The sequence below is a fragment of the Tachypleus tridentatus genome, chromosome 1 (genome assembly GCF_004210375.1).
Source record: "Tachypleus tridentatus isolate NWPU-2018 chromosome 1, ASM421037v1, whole genome shotgun sequence".
Taxonomy (NCBI): domain Eukaryota; kingdom Metazoa; phylum Arthropoda; class Merostomata; order Xiphosura; family Limulidae; genus Tachypleus; species Tachypleus tridentatus.
In genome coordinates, this window is record NC_134825.1 from 35,818,410 (window position 1) to 35,840,850 (window position 22,441).

General features: G+C 33.1%; 1 protein-coding gene across 1 annotated transcript in view; it reads left to right on the forward strand.

Moving 5' to 3' along the window:
- Nucleotides 1-9,680, forward strand: part of LOC143246493 (inactive ubiquitin carboxyl-terminal hydrolase MINDY-4B-like) — a 91,408-nt gene extending 81,728 nt beyond the window's left edge. Inside the window, exons 13-15 of the mRNA XM_076493343.1 lie at nucleotides 2,106-2,286; nucleotides 4,037-4,103; nucleotides 9,179-9,680. Coding sequence (XP_076349458.1) covers nucleotides 2,106-2,286; nucleotides 4,037-4,103; nucleotides 9,179-9,227 — 297 coding nt within the window. The 3' untranslated portion in view covers nucleotides 9,228-9,680. The remainder of the gene's footprint in view (nucleotides 1-2,105; nucleotides 2,287-4,036; nucleotides 4,104-9,178) is intronic.
- Nucleotides 9,681-22,441: the final 12,761 nt, after the last annotated feature.

The following is a 22,441-nucleotide window of genomic DNA, read 5'->3' on the forward strand; positions in this document are numbered from 1 at the left end:
ACACTGACCAAATGTGTAAATTAACTTTATTTATCACTTCCAGCTACCTACTCTCTACACTGACCAAGTGTGCAAATTAACTTTATTTATCACTTCCAGCTACCTACTCTCTACACTGACCAAGTGTGCAAATTAACTTTATTTATCACTTCCAGCTACCTACTCTCTACACTGACCAAGTGTGTAAATTAACTTTATTTATCACTTCCAGCTATCAGCTCTGCAACACTGACCAAATGTGTAAATTAACTTTATTTATCACTTCCAGCTATCTACTCTTTACACTGACCAAGTGTGTAAATTAACTTTATTTATCACTTCCAGCTACCCGCTCTCTACGCTGACCAAGTGTCTAAATTAACTTTATTTATCACTTCCAGCTACCTACTCTCTACACTGACCAAGTGTGTAAATTAACTTTATTTATCGCTTCCAGCTACCCGCTCTCTACACTGACCAAGTGTGTAAATTAACTTCATTTATCACTTCCAGCTACCTGCTCTCTACATTCACCAAGTGTGTAAATTAACTTTATTTATCACTTACAGCTACCTACTCTCTACACTCACCAAGGGTGTAAATTAACTTTATTTATCACTTCCAGCTACCCGCTCTCTACACTGATCAAGTGTGTAAATTAACTTTATTTATCACTTCCAGCTATCAGCTCTGCAACACTGACCAAATGTGTAAATTAACTTCATTTATCACTTCCAGCTACCCGCTCTCTACGCTGACCAAGTGTGTAAATTAACTTTATTTATCACTTCCAGCTATCAGCTCTGCAACACTGACCAAATGTGTTAACTTTATTTAACTTCCATTTATCACTTCCAGCTACCCGCTCTCTACGCTGACCAAGTGTGTAAATTAACTTTATTTATCACTTCCAGCTATCAGCTCTGCAACACTGACCAAATGTGTAAATTAACTTCATTTATCACTTCCAGCTACCCGCTCTCTACATTCACCAAGTGTGTAAATTAACTTTATTTATCACTTCCAGCTACCTACTCTCTACACTGACCAAGTGTGTAAATTAACTTCATTTATCACTTCCAGCTACCCGTTCTCTACATTCACCAAGTGTGTAAATTAACTTTATTTATCGCTTCCAGCTACTCACTCTCTACATTGACCAAGTGTGTAAATTAACTTTATTTATCACTTCCAGCTACTCGCTCTGTAAACTGACCAAGTGTGTAAATTAACTTTATTTGTCACTTCAAGCTATCCGCTCTGGAAACTGACTAAATGTATAAATGATGGGTGCGACCCTAAAATCGGATTACTTATGTATTAACACAGCTCACATTATATTTAGCATAATTTTTATATTGTATTTATCTTTGTTATTTTAAATAGAATATTAGCTATATTCTCTTTTGTTCTATATGCGTAAACTTTAGTTTTTACCGTATTTTACCCGATGCTGTAGCTGAACAGTAACATGTGTATGTATCCATTTATATAAATGTTGAGATAATCTAAAGTTACATTCAAGGAACAATTTACTTAGTTACTAGATATTATGAAACAGTTGTGTATGAGGGCTTTCTTATACTTGTGTGAAGTCTCTCTCAGACACAGAGACTCTGTGATGGTATATAAAACAAAGGATATGTCTTATATTCTCTTCTTTCATAATCATAATTTTAAAGAGAGTATTGGCTAAAATGTTTGATAAATATATTAGTTTTTGTTATTTTTATTTATGTATTATGTTCTTTTTTATTATGAGGGCCAGTTTTCATTGTTAGTTTAGCACATAGATTTAGGACTGACTTATATTTCGTAAGCTATCTGAACATCATAAGATATTACTGTGATTAGATTCGAAAATACTGGTAACCGCGAAAGTACCCAAGTGATGGATAAATATGTTCTATGGTTATCATAAGCTTTTCTTGTTTTATGATATTACAAACTTCGAGTTAGATTCGAATATTAAATTAAGCACATTAATTACAGAAATAATACATTAGTTCTCATCTGTGTAAGTAAGTTGTACTGGACATAAGTTACACTAATATTAATTTCTAAGTAAAAAAGTAAGAGACAGATCTTGTTATATCTCTAACACTATTGTTAAAATGTTTGTGCAGTTAGGAAGTCGCTTCAAAACGCCGACTTTTCCAATATGGGTCACACATTCGCAAAATAAATACGGTGTTCTCTTTCACACACGTAGAGACCTAACACGTGATCACCGGGCAGAACATCGCTTCGATCTTCATTATTACAATGGTTTTCTAGTTCATCCTGAACCAACAGTAATAACATTAGGTACGTAATGGAAAACAATTTGATATGATATAACCTGTTAGATAACAATCGACCTAAATGAAAAGTGAAACTTTTTTTATTTATTTTTCACATTATGCACAGTTGGAACCATATTTTTATTCATCACACCGTGCACAGTTGAAACAATATTTTTGTATCGCATCGTGCATTGTTGAAACAATATTTTTATATCACATCGTGCACTGTTGAAACAATATTTTTATATCACATCGTGCACTGTTGAAACAATATTTTTATATCGCATCGTGTACAGTTGAAGCAATATTTTTATATCACGTCGTGCACTGTTGAAACGATATTTTTATATCACATAATGCATTGTTCAAACCATATTTTTGTATATCACACCGTAAAATTTTGGAACCATTTGAAATGTGATGTATAGACGAATGATGAAGACTAACTAAGAAGAAAGAAAACCTGATGTGGAATTACTCTAATGTGCAGAAACAATAAAGGAGATAGCTGTTGGAAATGTGAGAAACGGAAACTCAATTGCTTGTTGTATATAATTAGGTAAGATTGACGGAGATTTTGATTGGTAAAGTCGAAAAAAAGAAGAAATACAGGCCAGCAAAAACTTACTCGATTCGTTGCTATCAAGAAATGGATTGAATTAAGAAAGCTGGTGTAAGTAGTAGATTTAAAGGACAACGCAGAACCTGAGCTGTCGACCACTAGAATTGATATGACTATAACTGTATAGTAAATAAAAATTATATAAAATTGTAAATTTTATGGCATTTTCAGTTGTTCGTTAGATTTTGTACAGAATATATACGTGTATGTGTGTTTAATAAAGAGGCACCTCATTCAATAAAATAATAATACAAACAAAGAAATTATAGATAATATAACAGTATTGTTAATAAGTTAGAATGTAATCAAGTGACTGTTGTTAATCTCCATAATTGGAGATTATATTATTATAGATAATATAACAGTATTGTTGATAAGTTAGAATGTAATCAAGTGACTGTTGTTAATCTTTATAATTGGAGATTATATTATTATAGAAAATATAACAGTATTGTTATTAAGTTAGAATGTAATCAAGTGACTGTTGTTAATCTCCATAATTGAAGATTATATTATTATAGATAATATAACAGTATTGTTATTAAGTTAGAATGTAATCAAGTGACTGTTGTTAATCTCCATAATTGGAGATTATATTATTATAGATAATATAACAGTATTGTTATTAAGTTAGAATGTAATCAAGTGACTGTTGTTAATCTCCATAATTGGAGATTATATTATTATAGATAATATAACAGTATTGTTAATAAGTTAGAATGTAATCAAGTGACTGTTGTTAATCTCCATAATTGAAAATTAAGTCACATAACAGTTTTTACGTAACCTTTATGGTAAAAATTATTGTTTGAAACTCAAGCTGGATAATGTAATATAAAAGACTTTCACATTTATTATCGAAACTATGTTCGAATGTTCAAAACTGTTTTTAATTAATACTGCTTCACATAACGTTTTATTATTATATTTTATTGCGTCATCTAATTCGACAGTAAATAAACTTGGTAGAGATTTATTTAATTATATATACTTTGTGCTTAAACCTGTGTATATCACCTTGAATAGTGTGTATATATTCATTGCATAAAAATAATCATAAATTAGTATTTTTAATATTATTAACAATATCAATGTGCTACGTGTTTCCTACATTTTTTTGCATTTATAAGTCAGTATCTACTTGTTTCAGATACGAGATTCAACAAGACAAAAGATGAGTACAGGATGCCTGTGTTAGAAAGAGTTATATTATCAAAGTAAGTAATATTAAAGGTAACACTAACTTTAACAGCTATAACACTTGGAATTCTTTTAGGCTTGTTTGTTTGTTTTCTTCTTCTAAATTTCGCGCAAAGCTACACGAGAGATATCTGTGCTAGCTGTACTTAATTTAGCAAAGGCAGACGGTTATCATTACCCACCGCCGACTCTTAGGCTACTCTTTTACCAAAGAATAGTGGATTTGTAACGTTATAATATTTGAGACAGATTGCAAAACGTTACTGTTACACAACATAAAGAGTTCAGTTTTGATTACTGAGACTTTAAAATGAAAAAACAACAACATTGTTTTCTTATTTACATACAACTAGTCAACGCCACACTTAATAAATCATCATCTTATGCCTTTTATATTGATCGAAAATATTTAAAGAGTGATCTCGTTAACTTAACTGCTTCTGGCTTATTGATCCCACGGGGGGGGGGAAGCAGCAAGCTTACTTTCTCACAGTATTAGCACCTATTAGCACATTGGCATGTTTGTAGACTTATAACACTAAAAACCGGGTTTCAATACCCTGGTGTACAGAGCACAGAGAGCCCGTTATGTAGCTTTGTGCCTGATTACAAACGAATAAAGCAACTCACAACATTAAAGTTCGAGGTCCGATTCTCCACCCTGGACAGAGTGCACATAATCTCTTGTGTATGTATCTTTGTGCTAAAACGAAAACAAATAAGTGACTTTCTAAAATAAACAACAGAGAATCCTCAATAGCCGCGACACTTGAAATTCTTTTAGGTAGGATTAGACTAAATTAATCTACGAGACATTTTTCTCCTCTCTATTAGCTATATTTTTGTGCGCCAGCAATTGCATCGTGGGGCGCGCATATACTCGATAGAGTTTTATTTCTCATAAAGATCTCTACCAGCCCACCTTTAAATAAAAAATATTTTAGGCATGGCTGTAGTAAATTATTCTATGAGACTTTGAGCGTGGTCAAATACATAAATCGAAAGGGTTTGACCTTCAGGATCCAAAACTGTAATTCGGTCTCAAATCGGTCAAGAAACGATGGAGTTAAAAGCTAAACGTTTGTACTTGAAATAAACAAAATGAGGGCTATTCTACGATACTTATTTTCTGTCGCTACTTTTTATCTTGATACAATTAATTTTTAGCCGCGTCATAAAGTTATAACAAAAGAAAGAAAGCTAAATATAAATAAGCTATAGAATAATAATATTAAAATAATTCTCGGTGGGTAAAGTTCTTAAATAGAAGTTGCTAGTGGTAAATATGAATCAATTTATAATAAGTATCGGCGAATAAATAAATCTTTTGAAAGGATTAAAGAGAAATAATATTAACCTAATGCCAAGAATCTAATAGTATTGAACAAAGCATTTTGGTATTTCTTACCTAAAAAGTACAATAAACAACGCATTGGCTATAACTGAAATTGCGCATCATGTTCAATACAGTACGAGAGACTGAAATCTTAGATATTATGCCCGGCATGGCCAAGTGTGTTAAGGCATTCGACTCGTAATCGGATAGTCGCAGGTTTGAATCCCCGTCACAGCAAACATGCTCGCCCTTTCAGCCGTGGGGACGTTATAATTTTACGGTCAATCCCATTATTCGTTGGTAAAAGAGTAGCCCAAGAGTTGGCGGTGGGTGGTGATGACTAGCTGCCTTTCCTCTAGTCTTACACTGCTAAATTAGGGACGGCAGATAGCTCTCGAGAAGCTTTGCGCGAAATTCAAACCACAATCTGGTGCAACTTGACTAGCAGCCTAAACCTGACAGTTTTAAAAATGGTAATAAATTGAAAAGGTAATCACCGTTAAGAAAATAATGAATTCGTATCACTAGTATTATAGAAATAATTAACATTTTTGTGTAGATGATTATCAACTAGATTCTATATGGATTATGTTACAAATTAATGAAAAACAAACTTGAATAAACTTTTCAAAGACGCTTGAAATTATTTTTAACCTGCTTAATATGTACTGAATATATTTCTTACCTTTAAAAAATTAAAAAGTAGCACAACTACTATTCTACCTGAACAGTAATTCTATTTGTGCTATAACATGTAAACACTATTCACAGCTAGTAACTCGTTGAGCAACTTTACGGAATAGTTTAACTGCTTGTTAAATATCTGATGATTTATTACCTAAACATTACTCACAGTTCTGATAGCAAGCGTACTTTTACAGTGTACAAGCTGAATAAAAGTCTTATTCGACAATTTAAAAGACTTTTTTACTTTGAATACTACAGAAATTCAAGAAAGAAAAGTATAATTTATGTTAGCCTCAGTCAAACACTACATGAAACCATTTCACCGCATAACTACGTTTAATTTAACCTGTGCCTTAATTCAGTTCCATTTTAAACTATTCCCTGGAATTGATTTAAATATAACATTTAACATACTACTAACAATGTTGCCCAAACTAATCGAAACTGAGTTCAATAAACCCAATAAATGTAGTATTCTTGAATGGTGTGATTTTCCTTTGTTTGTTTTGGACTTCCATGCAAAACAAACAGTTATCTGTGATAATCGTTCAAATTCTGAAATAACAGACAAGAAAAAGGCAGCTGCTATTTAACAAGCACCCTTACTAAAATTGTTTTCCTTCACACAATATACTAACGCTTTCCTATATAACTTAGTCTGTTTTTTTTTATTTTCTTAATTTTGTGAAATCCACTGGTTGGGTTTTTGTTATGTTTATTTAAGTTCTTTATTTTTGGCAGTATTCACTTATTCTATTTAGTTGTGATTGTATATTTATAGCTGCTATTAATGATGTGGGGGCAGACTTTTCCAGATTGCAATATCATCAGCGAACTGCGACGAATATCCATGATTTGGATCGTTCAGAGACATGTTGTCAGCAATACATGGCGAAGAGGATATGACTAACCATCCTTTCTTGAGAGACGCCTGCTTCTGGAGTAAATAACTCTGAAAAGATTCCCTCAACATTTATTCTGCATTTTCTGTTTTCCAAAAAAGTTAGCGAATAATTCCACACGGTAGTCCCATTTCTGTCATTCGGAACCGGAGACCTGTTGTGGCATACAGTGTCAAAAGCTTTTTCAATATCACGAAAGCATGGGACAGTGTATTCTCCTTTATTAAAGCTATCTGCTATTGACTCAGTTATAGCTAATGATTTCTCCAAGCCCATTTTCTTGGCTGTGGTTTCACTAGATAATAGACAGAGATAGTGGAAATCTCGTTAATCCATTCATGAGCGTCACTAATTAGGTGACGAGGCTACCTTAAGAGAGTCATATTTAATAGTATAAGACTAGAGAGAATGCAGCTAGTTATTACCACCCCACAATCAACTCGTGGACTACTCTTTTAACAACAAATAGTGGGATTAACCGTCATATAATAATGATCTCGCGGTTGAAGGGGCAAACATGTTTAGGTGGACGATGATTCGAGCAAGTGACCCACAGAATGTAAGTTGAGCACCCTAACCACCTGACCTAGATAGTAATCATATCACAGCATATTGTAATATAGAGTAATTACATCAAAATATGCTGTAACATAAAGTAGCTTGTCAAATTATGTTGTAAAGTAGTAATTACGTCAAAGAAAGCAGTAAAAAATAATTGTATCACAATTTGTTTTACTTTATTAAAGGAGTTGCTAGCGACACACTGTACTACACTTTTAATATTAAATTACAGTTAAAATTCTAAGAACTCGTAAATTAAAGTGAAGGAGAATAAGCTATAATATGCCAGTCACACTACATCTGCTGTATCCAGACATAGAACACATGTAAGAAAATATTGTAATTCAAAGAAGGTTCGTGCCATATTTCTGAACATATTACCTAAATAATCCCTTTAATTAATGTCCTATTGTAAACTCTTAAATAAAACCAATTCACTTCCTCAATTTATTATTGCAGTCTATGAAATAAAACCCATTAATTTCTTTATGGTCCATTGTAGTTTATGAAGCTCATTTATTTCCTTAACTTCCTATTTTACCTTATGAAGTAAAACCTATTAATTTCATAATGTTTTATTGTAAACTGCGAAATAACGCTCGCTCGTTTCCTTAATATTGTATTGTAGGCTATGAAATAACGCTCATTGGTTTCCTTAATATTGTATTGTAGGCTATGAAATAACGCTCATTGGTTTCCTTAATATTGTATTGTAGGCTATGAAATAACGCTCATTCTTTTCCTTAATATTGTATTGTAGGTTATGAAATAAGGCAGACTCATTTCTTTAACTTGTTATTGAAGGCTGTGAAAAAAAAAAGTCCACTTGTTTTCTTGATAAGTTATTGTAAACTATGAAATAAAATAAATTTATTCCCCTAAATTTCTTGTTGTGGGCCCTAACGTAAGGCCCATTCAATTTCTTAATGTTCTGCTAGAAGTTATAAAATAAAGCCTTGAAGGTTATTTTTGTGTAATCTTTTAATTCTCGAGTTGGCTGTTGAAGAAAATCTCTAAAGCTGGTGAGTTTTTCTGTTTTTCATGTATTTCTATGTAAAGCGGTAACATATATGGAATTAGCAAGTTCTGAAATAAGACATACCAGGTTTTACTAGGACTATTTCCTGAAGTCACCAGTCAACGTCCTTGTCATTAAAGAAATAACAACAAAAATCGATGGCAGTAAAAATAGTTTATAATTTAAATTACGGAGCACCTGTTACGAACTATGTCATTACACATAAGTGTAACACATTATTGTTACCCGTTACATATACATAATGACTTAGAAGTTAAAAAAAAAAGCAACGTTAAGTCTCGTTTTAGAATTTTGCTATTCAACTGAATTTACAAACGTTTCATGTTCCTTGAAATTAAATTTGATATCTGGGTTTATTAAAATCATTTGATATATGTAAACTATTTTACTTTTTTTGTCTGGAACAACAAAGATTCCGACAGAAATCACCATGATATCTAATGAGTCCAAGGTTGTTCAGACATTTATAATTCTTTATTGATTAAAAATATGAACCATAACAGTAAATTTTTAACATTCACTAAGGCCCTGTATTTGACAATTTTATTTTTGTCTTTTTATTTTTAGATGGCAAGGAGCCCAAGTTAGCTGGAATGACACCACACCCTATGTTTAGTTGTTTAAAGTTGTTACAAAGTTAATCTAATGCCAATCTATAATACTTAGAGTCGTTTATTGAAGGTTGTCGGATCAATCTATAGTTTTCAATGATAATTTAAAGGTGTGTTAAAAATATATAAAAATATTTCATATCTAAGCATACTTACAAGATATATTTTATCTTACTTGATATATTTAAATAATGAAATAAAAAAAGTACGCATGTTTTCTACCTTAAAAGAAGACAACTTGCTGTATTTTAGTTACGTCATGAAAAACAAAATAAAAGAAGTTCTGCGGTTATTGATCATAGCACAATCAGTGAACCTATTGAATATTTTCATGGTTTGGAGAAAATGATATTTTAACCTATGACAAAATTTTTAGCTACATCGAAATGTTGTTGTATTAAATCCAGTGTTTATACAACATGCTAAATAACGCTTTTTTGTCATATTTTGATAAAACTGGAAGGACATTTATACACAGTCGTATATTTACGCCAGACATTTTTTCAAATGTTAATAAATATTATGTTTAAAATGGTGTGTTTGTGCTCCCATTCATTGACTTTAGAGCATGAAAACGCTTTTATATTCATAGAAAAGCAATTTTTTACAGCTCACTACATGTTTTTAATTTATAATATAAGACACACATCCAGATGTTTTTAATGATAGTTTTTATAGAACAAACTGGTTTTGGTTTGTTTTGAATTTCGTGCAAAGCTACACTAGAGCTATCTGCGAAAGCCGTTCCTAATTTAGCAGTGTAAGACTAGAGGGAAGGCAGTTAGTCATCACCGCCCACCGCCAACTCTAGAGCTACTCTTTCACCAACGAATAGTAGGCTTGACCGTTATATTATAACGCCCCTACGCCTGAAACGTCAAGCATATCTGGTGAGACTGGGATTCAAACCCTCGATTTTCAGATTACGAGTCGAGTGCCTTAATCACCTGGCCATGCCGGGCAATAAACTGGTAAACAGGTACGTTAAAAGTGAGAATCATAAGAAGTAAGTAAGACAATAACACTTGAAGGTTAAAAGTAGATACTTCAATCAAATGTGGGCGAATCTCTTAACCAGCAACTAATAGTTTGTTAAACAACTGTTCGTTATCACCTAAAAACTACTGGGTAGGCTTTTGAGTAACGTTATAGCTTTGAAAATGTAATACGAAAGCTAATCTGTGAATAACTGTCCCTAATTTTAAAGTGATATACTGGAGAGAAGGCACATAATTAACAACACTAACATAAACTGTCAGTTTCCAGGACTGCTCTTGTTTGAACAAACAATATAATTTGATCGTAATTCTCATAGTTCACCTATGATCACAAAGTACAGTAAGTACTTTGCGGAATGGGACATGAACCATGAATCATCTAATTCATGCTACGGACGTGATAACAAATATATGATGCCTTGCACATGGGGTAGAGAAGGCCAGCTATGACTCAGGAAAAATCGTAGTTCGCAGTGGAACTAAATGTATATCAAAGAATTGTTTCTTCTTTTTCTTTCAGAAAAGTTGAACGTTTATTGTTTTTTGCAGGATTTGACGTTGAGTGCAACTCAAAACGTAGCTACTTTTAAAACGTGAATAATTCCCACTAGTTGCACCAATTGTGTGTGTGTTTTTTTGTGTTTTTTTTTTTTGTTAGGGTAAAAGTGATTTCCTTCAAGAATTACAAAACAGGTCCATTTAATAATGAGAGATTCGTTACGATTTCTACTGCGAAATAATTCTGTATATTTTGACAAATTGAATTCTTGACTGAACATAAATAAAATGCACAATCATAATAACAATTATTATTTTAACAAACACATTATAATGTATAATTTATGTGATACAACATCTAGCTGCGTCTATCAGAGAGTTGATTGAGGCAGTTTATAAAAATTGAAAGTGAAAAGATTTATTTTTTATTCATTTTGGCCAATAATTTTATTCATAATTTTCAAGTTCCTCCTATTGTGATGGCCCAGCATAGCTAGGTGGTTAAGGTACTTGACTCCCAATATGAAGGTCGCGGGTTCGTCTTTCCTAACACCATACATGTTTGCCCTTTTAGCCGCGTAGGCGTTATAATTTGAGGGTCAATCCAAAAATTAATTGGTAAAAGAGTATCCCAAGAGTTGGTGGTGGGTGGTGATGACTATCTGCTTTTTCTCTATACTTAAACTGTTATATTAGAGACGGCTAGCGGAAATAGACCTCATGCAGCTTTGCATGAAATTCAAAGTAAAAAGAAACAAGAAAAATTATTGAACAAAAACTTATTACCGGCCTTAATTAAGACGTACGCTGTAAATAGTAATATTTATAAAAACACAATGATAATCGAAGGAAAACTTCAGTAACCAATACATTGCACCTGTTATTCTTTAAATATGTTATGTTAGTGTAGCTTCGGTCTAAATCACTGTTAATATAAAAATATTGAAAAGTTAGACATTAGAAATTCTCTAGGTTGAACGGCTTTACAAAACAGTATCATAAATAACTTCTTCCAAACTGTCAGATTTCATCCCAGATGTTGATGATAGCTCACAAAGTAGCCGGTTTTGATAGATCTTTGGGTAATAAAAATGTTTAAAAATGACAAACGTTACATTATCAATAACGGCAAGATAAGCCTGTCTTTCTGTAAGAAGACTGCAAGGGAAAACTAAAGTAACTCTGGTCGATCAGTGACTTTCCCATTGATTCTGGCTTTCCTGATTCCGGAAGTTAACTCCAATTGTCAATAAATATGGAGATTAATATGTTAAATATTTTAATGGTGATTACCTGACTTTGAATTTTATATTTTAAATTATTGATTTATTCAAAGTTTGTTTGGAAATAAGCACAAAGCTAAACAATGGACTCTGTGATCTGCCCACCATGGGTATCGAAACCCGATTTCTAAATGTGGCACTAAGGAGGGGACTTAATCCACCATTTATTGTATTTCTAATATTTATTGAAACAATACAAATGAATAGAATCAAAAAACAGTTTTAATAAATTTATTCTTACACCACTACTCTGCTTAAGAGTTGTTTATGCTTAAATAATTTATTTGTTATTTATGTTTCCACGTAGTGGCTCAGTGACACATCTGAGGGCTCACAGTGCTAAAAATTGGATTTCGATAGAAGTGGTAGACAAAACACGAATAGTTAATTCTGTGGCTTTAGGTTTAATAACAAACAAACGAAACGTTCATCATTCGCTTGGTTACGTTTACCGTACTGAATGACAATTTATGATTGTGCTAGCCAACTTTTGTCTCTTTGAAGTGTCATAATACATGTGATAGTTACCTGTCTAGGAAATGCCTAGCCAGCAATTTTGTAGATGAAAAGTAATCATGAAATATATTTCTGTCTTCTGGCGGTCAAAGTATACAACGTAAAAACTTACCTCAACTTAGAAACATGTGTAGGTATCATTATTAATTTGTAAGTTTCTACCGTCTGAATAATTTAAATTTCTCTAACTTTACATATGCTTATATATTATCTGTACATGGAGATTCATTACCAGACAATATAAACATTTCCGTGAGAAGTGCATTTTGTTCGTTCATGAATGTAATTAATTTTTGTAATACTTTATCATAAATTACGGCAGTTGAGTACATTACACTTAAGTGACTGTAAAATCTTTCCACATTATTGCAACCCATGCTGCCATGATTTATCTTTATAATAATTTGAAGTGTAGTTCTCATTGCAAAATTATCATGTTCTAAGCACAACATCCCTATCTGCAGGCTTTCCATAATCCATTTAGTGTACAAAGATGATGATATGATATGGTACGGAGTAGCATTTTTCGACGTATTCAGTATTTGAACGAATATGTCGTGAAAACAACTTGTATATATACATATTGTATTACTCTTTCAAATTAAGATCCTCCTTCATTATGTAATTATTGTTGCCTCAACGAGTCGCAGGGTCGACTTTTGTCACTAACCTTTGTGCTCGGGGATTATCACCTGTTACAAGACCCAGTACTTTACTTATCAGAGCTGGGATACGATACATTGCCGGTTTCTTTCTGGATGATCCTGAGACCTAAGGATGATCCATATTCCTTTGTCTTCTTGTGTCATTAAATGCAATTAATATCTGCGTCTTGGAAATTTTAAGCCTTTTATCTAAACACATTCTTACGATCTGAGTGTAGGGATATTTGCGACAAAAAGAGCTGCCACACACCCTCAACAGAAACGATATTTTTGAGCCTTTAAGTAATCAGCGATAAATCTGAAAACTTCTTTCTTCAATAGGCCCGGCATGGCCAGGTGGTTAATCCGAGGGCCACGAGTTCGAAGCTTGGAATTTAGAGGAACGTTTGTTTGTTTTTTATATCGCACAAAGCTACAAGAGGGCGATCTGCGTTAGCCGTCCCTCATTTAGCAGTGTAAGACTAGAAGGAAGGCAGCTAGTCATCACCACCCACAACTAATTATTGGACTACTCTTTAATCAACGAATAGTGGGACTGACCATCACGTTATAACACAGCAACGGCTGAAAGGGCGAGCATGGAAAGTGGTCAATCAAGACCAACCTACCTACCGCATAACAAATACACTAATGGATTGGTTTTTCTGATATAATGCATTTACAGCCTAAAATGCATGCAAATATTTTGTGATATCACACTCATTCGAGCCTGGATCACCAGCTTCAAAATCCAGACTCCGCCATAAGGTCAACCCGCACCTAACAAAAGGAAAAAGGAGTTTTAATGTATTTCTTTCAACTGTAACTTTATATAAGCTATGGTTTTCACCCTATTTTATGATCCCCATATGCATAATTGATTTAATATCTGTTGTACATTAATCAATATTGATAATTTGTTATACCGATAAAAATGTCACCTTAAGAATTTTGTGGGCATGGCCAAGCGTGTTAAGGCGTGCGACTCGTAATCTGAGGGTCGCGGGTTCGCATTTGAGTTGCGCCAAACATGCTCGCCCTTTCAGCCGTTGGGGCGTTATAATGTGACGATCAATTCCACTATTCGTTGTTAAAAAAGTAGCTCAAGAGTTGGCGGTGGGTGGTGATAACTAGCTGCCTTCCCTCTAGTCTTACACTGCTAAATTAGGGACGGCTAGCGCAGATAGCCCTCGAGTAGCTTTGTGCGAAATTAAAAACAAACAAAAGCTCATAAAATATCTTTAGACTGCTTTTCTAACATTAGAGAGCTTTCTAAAATCCTATAAATGAGTAGGTGTAATATATATATATACTGTTATTATTGTTGAGGGAAATTTATTAGTAAGGTATATACTAATTATTGAGTAAGTTTTAACATTTGAGCATGCGAGATGTGGCAATGACCTTAGAAAGTCACGTGTTGGAAACAGTGATGTGGGCGACGCGTGGTGAATATGAAAAGCTGTTTGAGAGATATAATTTACGTTATGCAGAAGAGGTTCATTATGTACGTACGATTCATTCTGATCAAGATTTGAAAACAGTTGAAAGCTTAACGCGTATATTTAGGTGTCATTCATAAATTTCTATAAGCTCTCTTCCCTGTTCTTAACGACGTGTAATTTCATAGTTTATTAACTACGCGGTTTCCTGTGTCAATTACTTCAACTGTTTGTGTTTTACGGAATTTTTACTGTGCAAATAGCATAGATGTTTTTCAATAATAATTCAACGCTTTAAAATATGGAAAGGTAATAAGGCTGTAGCACATCACTCAAATTTGTTCGTTTTGTTTGGACTCGCTTATACATGTGTATATATATATTTGTTCTACAAAAAAATGTGTAAAAGCTCAAGCGTTCAGTAGCGGTTTTTGGCTGGAGAAATATATGTTAAATATTTCCGAAGAGAAATGTTAACATACTATTGAAATATGTAGAGATAAAGAAACACAATCAAAACGTACAAAATCTTGCATATCATGCAGTTCAGGATAGCAGTTGTTTATCAGTCCAGTCTGGAGCAAAGCCTTCATGTACAGAGTCAAGACATGGTTACGAAAAAAAAACACTTTCTTACTTAAAAAAACAACAACATTACAATAAGCCTGAACTCTTGGTTTCCTTAAGGAGTTCATTGAAGGTAATTCAGATTTGTAATCTTCCACCCATATATCGGAGATTCGTCTCAGAAATATGACCAAACCGCAGCGATCCCATTCGACAACTTATCTGTCACGTTCTTAATGTTGTCTTAAAAACAGAGTTCTTTACACATTGGAGAATCTGTAGAAAATTTGTCAAAATGCGTGGCTTACGATTGACCTCGCTGTTCTATACAGAGGCTTTTTTACATATAAACTATTGTTGAGCAACAACGGTCATCAACCTGAGTCTTAAAAGTTACATGAAACCCAGAACATCATTATTGAAAATAAAGATTATTTCAGTATATTAGATCGACGATATTTTACCTTTAATCAAAAAGCATTTTCTTCACAACTATACAGGTTCTGAACTAAATTTATTTTTCGAATAATATACAATGACACACTTTTAAGAAACAACATGATTATAGTTGTAAAACATATTATTCAACGAGTAAGAAATACTTACGGCAAAAAAAAGAAAAAGGAAAGGTATTAATGGAGTAAATTAGTTTGTCTTAAAAAACACAAGAAGGAGAAATGTTAATAATAAAATTAAAATAACTGACGTCGAATGAAAACAAATATAGGAAAATAACTAAAACTAGGCCTCTAAAGCGTATGAGTGTTAGGAAATACTATCTATCAAATAAGTTACGTGTTATAAGAAGTGAAATTATTTTTGTCTAATAAATTAACACAGAGAAGCGTATAAAATCCGAATAAAGTATAGTGAGAGAAATGTCAATATAAATACCATGCTTGAGGTACGTATACGAATTTATTTTTCGAAACCTTTAGGCAAGGTAATCTTTTTAATAATTTCATGAACAAATTTAGTCAGAAATAATTATTTATTTATTAGTACATGACCGTAAAAGGTAAATTTTCAGTTTGCATTATAAGATACAAAGTCGAAATGTATGTTGAAAACAAGAAAAAAGGTTGCACCACGAGAACCACAAATTTTATAACAACAAATAACATACACCAAATAAAAATAGGCTTTTGAACTTGAAGACCACAACATAATTCTGTCTTACTGAAAAATAATAAAAAAGTTGTTTAAAACCTTAAATAACGTTTCTGATATTAACAATGTACATTATCTTTAATTTTTAGGTGTTTTATTATGGAAAAGCCACATCAGACTATCTGCTGATTTCACTGAGGAGAATCGAACCCCATCCTTAATGGCACAGCATTTCTCAATTTCTAGCCATGACATATTTATTTCCTGGCTGTAAAAAATTTATAAAATTAATATCGTTAAATAAACGACGGGATTAATTTGCTTTATAAATTTACGTCACTAAGGTTTTAAACCAGATCTTAAGAACGTAACATTTGTGTCAGGAAAATAATTTCTAGCGTTTTGTTACATTTCTGATGAGAAATGTTTCAGTTTCACATTAGTTTGAGAAATATTATAATCATAATTAGACCAAAAGATACAATTTGAGTTACTTCTATTTCTAAAAATGCCTGCATGGCTGGATGGTTGAGGCACTCGACTCGTAATCCGAGGGTCGCGGATTCAAATCTCCGTTACACCAAACATAGTAGTTCTTTCAGCCGTCGGGACGTTTTACTGTGACGGTCAATTCCACTATTCGCTGGTGGAGGAGGAGCCCAAGAGTTGGCGGTGGGTGATGATGAATAGCTGCTTTCGCTCTAATCTTACACTGCTAACTTAGGGACGGCTAATGCAGATAGCCCTTGTATAGCATTGCGCGAAATTCAAACCAAACTGTCTCTAAAAGCTTAAAAAATTCAAGTTCGCCATGTTCATTGCTTCTCTACGAATTTTATTCATAGACTATGGGATAGTTATATTAAAGACTCCCATCTCGTCTTTGCGGAATGTTGCGTGACAGCATAAATTAAACTTTTGTTTTTCATTCAAGAACATAAAATAAAGATTCGTAATCACGTACACGTTTTATGTATTCTTCATAAGTTCTTTATTTTCTGTCTAATAAGTTATCTCATATTTAAAGCTGTTACACTTTAAATTCCCTTACTTTGTTCATTATTCTATCAAAAAAGGATTTATTTGTCTGACTTTATTACTTATCCTCATAGTATATCCAAAACTACATAAATATTTGTTCTGACACCTTTGTAGTTGTTCGTTTGTTTTGAATTTCGCACAAAGCTACTCGAGAGCTATCTGTGCTAGCCGTCCCTAATTTAGTAGTGTAAGACTAGAGGGAAGGCAGCTAGTCATCACCACCAACCGCCAACTCTTCGGCTACTCTTTTACCAACGAATAGTGGGATTGACCGTCACATTATAACGCCCCCACGGATAAAAGGGTGAGTATGTTTGGCGCGACGGGGATGTGAACCCGCGACCCTCAGATTTGGAGTCGCACGCCTTAACACGCTTGGCCATGCCGGGCACGTTCGTAGTAAGAATAGTGTTAAGTTATGATGTTAATTTGTGAATGTAAATGCGAATAAAGAAATTCCTTAAATAAGCTTTTCTGATAAAACTTTCAATAATAAGTTTAGTTACTCTGTTCGGAAAGTTGTAACATCAAAGTCACATATATAAATTGAGAAGAAATAAATAAATCGAGGGACTATCTTCAAAAGAATTATTTAAAAAAAAACAATAAAAAGAACAGACTTTTAACACAATCTCAGACAAATGTTGACACGTAATATGCTGATAATATTAGTCAAATCCATTAAAAACTGAGAAGGTACGAAGGGGATAAGGGAGAAGTCTCGTTTCACTTAAACAAGGGAATAAGAATCTTTATATATGAATCCATCTCAACCTTTTGTTTAACAAAAACAATCTACTTCTCAGCTACTGGTGATATATTAATTTACAGAAATTTAAGTATGTGTTTCTATGTAGATTTATCAATCACATAACATGAAAGCAAATTAAAAGTTCTAGAAACAGAATTGTTCACTTACGTGCAAGAGTAGAACAGTCTATAAATGTTGGAGAAATAGTGTTGTAACTTAAAGTTGAAAGTGGAAAACACAGATATGAAACATGATATAAAGAATCATTACAATATATTGATATTTATATGCACATTTATGAAGATTCTCTTTTCTTCACGATACAGATATACAAGTTCAAGAACTTATACTGATGTTTACATTCATAATTTTAAATATAGAACTGGTTAAAGTGCTTATTTTCTGTACAAATTTCCATTGTACATTAGACATTGACATTTTTACTGTAATCGTAACTTTTACTGAATTTAAAGTAGCTTGTAGTTTGGAAATCCTTTATTCTCCCCACGGGCATTATGACATGTACACAGATGAGATAGCAGAAGTTTGGGTCTAGCTGTATAGGGGCTGAAACCATGTTTTATTTGGTTTAACATAACAAAATGAACATATTGTATATTGTCCTGGAATGTAATCAACTTAGTTGAATCAACACTAGTGTTCTTACGATACATTATGTGCACTCTATAGATGTCACTTTTATTTTCTGGTCTTCAAACGTGAACACTCATTTTTATTAATGTAGTACCTCTCTTCCTTGGGAGTATGATTAATATTTCGTTATCAAAGTTCAGAGTAGGTTTTGGACAAGTTCGTCCTTCAATACAATAAGGAGAAATTATACCAAATAGGTGTTTATCAATTGTCAGTACACGTGTTTCTTTCACTTTTTAATTGTATACAAATCACATATTTCACTTGGTTCATGTCACTGAAAACAGTGGACAATGCCCTCGTGTCACACGGTTTATGTTATTGAAAACAGGGAACAGTGCCCTCGTGTCATCTGGTTCATATTATTGAAAACAGGAAACATTGCCCTCTTGTCACCCCAGGTTCATGTTATTGAAAACAGGGAACAGTGCCCTCTTGTCGCCCGGTTCATGTTAATGAAAGCAGGGAACAGTGCTCTCTCGTCACTTGGTTCGTATTATTTAAAACAGAAAACAGCGTCCCCCAGTTCAAAACGTAGATGGATAATGTCCCCTTGACAATTCTGCATTCCAAAACCTATAACTTACAATATTATTTGTATATTTGTTTGTGTTTGTTTTGTACTCCAGGGCAATTATTGAATCATATATATTTTAAACATTGGGAACAATTTTGCGACAACAAGCACGATTTTAGTGGAAGCTTAAGTTATATAGGAGAATATGTGGAACTGGTTATGCATAATAATCACAATTAGCTCCACAAGGACGCCCAGCCTTGTGTTAGCAACGTTACCATATAATCTACGAAAGGTTTTTCAAACAAAAGAAACATTTTCTTCTGAAAGTACGGGGAGGAAAGTTAGCCACTTTTGTAATTATATATTCACAAAGAAGTTATGGGATAATGGTATTTTTTTTAAATGCTGGTCAGAGGTCACTGGCTAAACATGAATCTTTTATTTTCATTTATAAATGTTTCTATTGGTAAACGTATTTTTTAAAAATGCCAAGAAAGGAATCAGAATTATCACGACAGTTAAACTCATTGTTTTACAAAGGTTTGAGTCAGTGTTAATCAAGATACGGGTCTTTCACATTTATCCATAAACTTAGCAATGCATGATCGATTTGTATGTGAACGTACTATTATATGAAGATCATTGACAAACGAGGTATGACTTATTCTGACTGAAATGCATTTCTAGTATTTCATATGTCTGTAAATATTACAGGAGAAAGTTTGAACTCTTTGCTCTACTTTTTTTATAAAATGATAACTCAATGACCAAAACAATGGGTTCAACCAAACTTTCTGAGGTTACATGGTTTCAAATGGAGTACTCGCTTTTATAAATGATAATAACTAGTAGCAATTTTAAAAATTTATAATTATTGTGTAAACGATGTAATCATTGCACCTTGAAGTTAGCTTTAGTGCATAAATTTGGTTTTATTTTAAAAAATTTTAAGTACAGGATGAAATGATATCCAGTCAATAATATATAAACAATAAATATTACAATTACTGCATAAGAACTTTGTTGTAAAACAACCTTCTTACGTCTATTGAAACATTGCATTAAAAAACAAGGAAAACAACTTTTTAAAATAAAAATAGTAAATGTAGAGATAGCTAATATCGAGCCTTCGAAAACACTGCAAACAAGATAGTACGTACAGCGTTTGCATCATCCCTACATGATGTAAATGTCATCCATACTAAAAAAAAAGAATACAACCAAAATAAATGTTTTGAATACGAAGCACGAGCTTTCCCCTAGTGTTAATAAAAGGAGTGATTTCAGAAAGAAAGAGAAAACTGGAACTCGTAATGACTCAAAATTCAGTATTTAAACATGAAAAAAATTATTAAATAGAACTTAGGAACAAAAAATACCAACAAGACGAGAGCTACCATAAGGTCAAGTTAAAAGTGTAAACATCTCATTGAAGTTTCGCCAGTTCAGGCATATTACAGTAAGACCTACTTGTAGCGTTCAGGACAGTGGTCTTTACAGTAATATACGTAATTAAGCTTTACCCTACCATATATACATCCATTGCTGCAAGTTAGTGACCAATGCACATATCTACAGAATTATAAGAAGGTAGGTATAGTGATATTTAACACATCTCAAATTTCTTTATTTCAGTACTAAAATTAAAACATTCATAAACTGTGTAGCTGTAATAAAATGAAAACGTTTTTTTAACTTTAAACTGTCACCTAGTGACAAAGCTACTCGAGGGCTATCTGCGCTAGCCGTCCCTAATTTTGCAGTGTAAGGCTAGAGGGAAGGCAGCCAGTCATCACCACCCACTACCAACTCTTGGCTACTCTTTAACCAACGAATAGTGGGATTGACCGTACATTATAATGCACCCACGGCTGAAAGGGCGAGTATGTTTGGCGCGATGGGGATACGAACCCGTGACTCTCAGATTACGAGTTGCACGCCTTAACGCATCTGGCTATGCCGGGCCTTGATCAGTTCTTTAAATCACTGCAGTGTAGAATAAGAATATTGGTTACTAACAACGAGTGAATCGTTCAGGTTTTAAATTTTCAGTTTCCATTGTAAGATAGCACTCACTCTGGCCAGTATAAGCTCTTTTAGAACTCGTATAACTCTCGCTTAGAACAATAGGACCAGGAGTAGTCTCGTGGTTAGTTTGCTGGAGCGTGAATCCGAAAGTTCGTGATTCACGTCCGGTTGCCACAAAACTGTAGTAGTTATATCCAACTATTCAAATACACTATCTTAAATTGTTATCAGCGGCTAATTCGTAATCGTATCATTATTTAAATGTTTCTTAGCTGGTATTTACTCAAACAAGTTAATACATTGATTATTCTAGAGGCTGTAAAATAAAATAAAAAATTATATTTGTCAGATGCTCTGAAAAAAAATACACGAAGGTGACTTAACGAAACTTAATGAAGCTTTACCTCTGAAGCATTGCTTAGTTGTAGTCTTTCAAAGAAAGTTTGTTTGGTTGTAGACTTTCGCGCAAAGCTAAATGAGGACTATTAGCACTAGCTGTCTATGATTTTTAAAATGGTAGATGAGAGGGAGTGCAGCTAGTTAACACCATTCTCCACCAACGTTTGTGCTCCACTTTACCAATAAATAGGGGGATTAACCGTTACATTGTAACTCCTCAAGGCAATACATTTCAGTGAGCTGCTTCGTATCCGCGAAGCGGAGATTGTAAGATGAGTGCTCTAAACATCAGTCCATGCCAAGCCCTCTTTTAGTAAGATTCGTTATGAATAGAAATTCAAGATCAGAAAAATATAAATATGCAACTTGCTGGTTGAAGTTGTCATACATATATGTATATGTATTCCATATGTTTATTGGCTAAATTGTACAAACACACAAGTTATTGACTGAAAAAAAATCTTTTAGTGAACGTGTTTATTACTTTTTACAAATCTTTTCTAAGCTAAATATTCTCTACATTCGTTTTAAATAATAAAAAATGTATTCACAAAGTAATAAGTGAAGTTTCATTTTTCTTTTTAACAACCTTAAATAGAAATCTTATGGTAAAGAGGAAGAAAAATTTTGCTTAGAAATGATATTTCAAAAAACCTTGAGACACAACACCTACAGCAGCCAATTTGTTTAGCCAATGAGAACTGAGTAAGTTTTCGTTACGTCATACAATGGTGCACGCAGGTAGCAGTAGACTGTATTTTCCAGTGT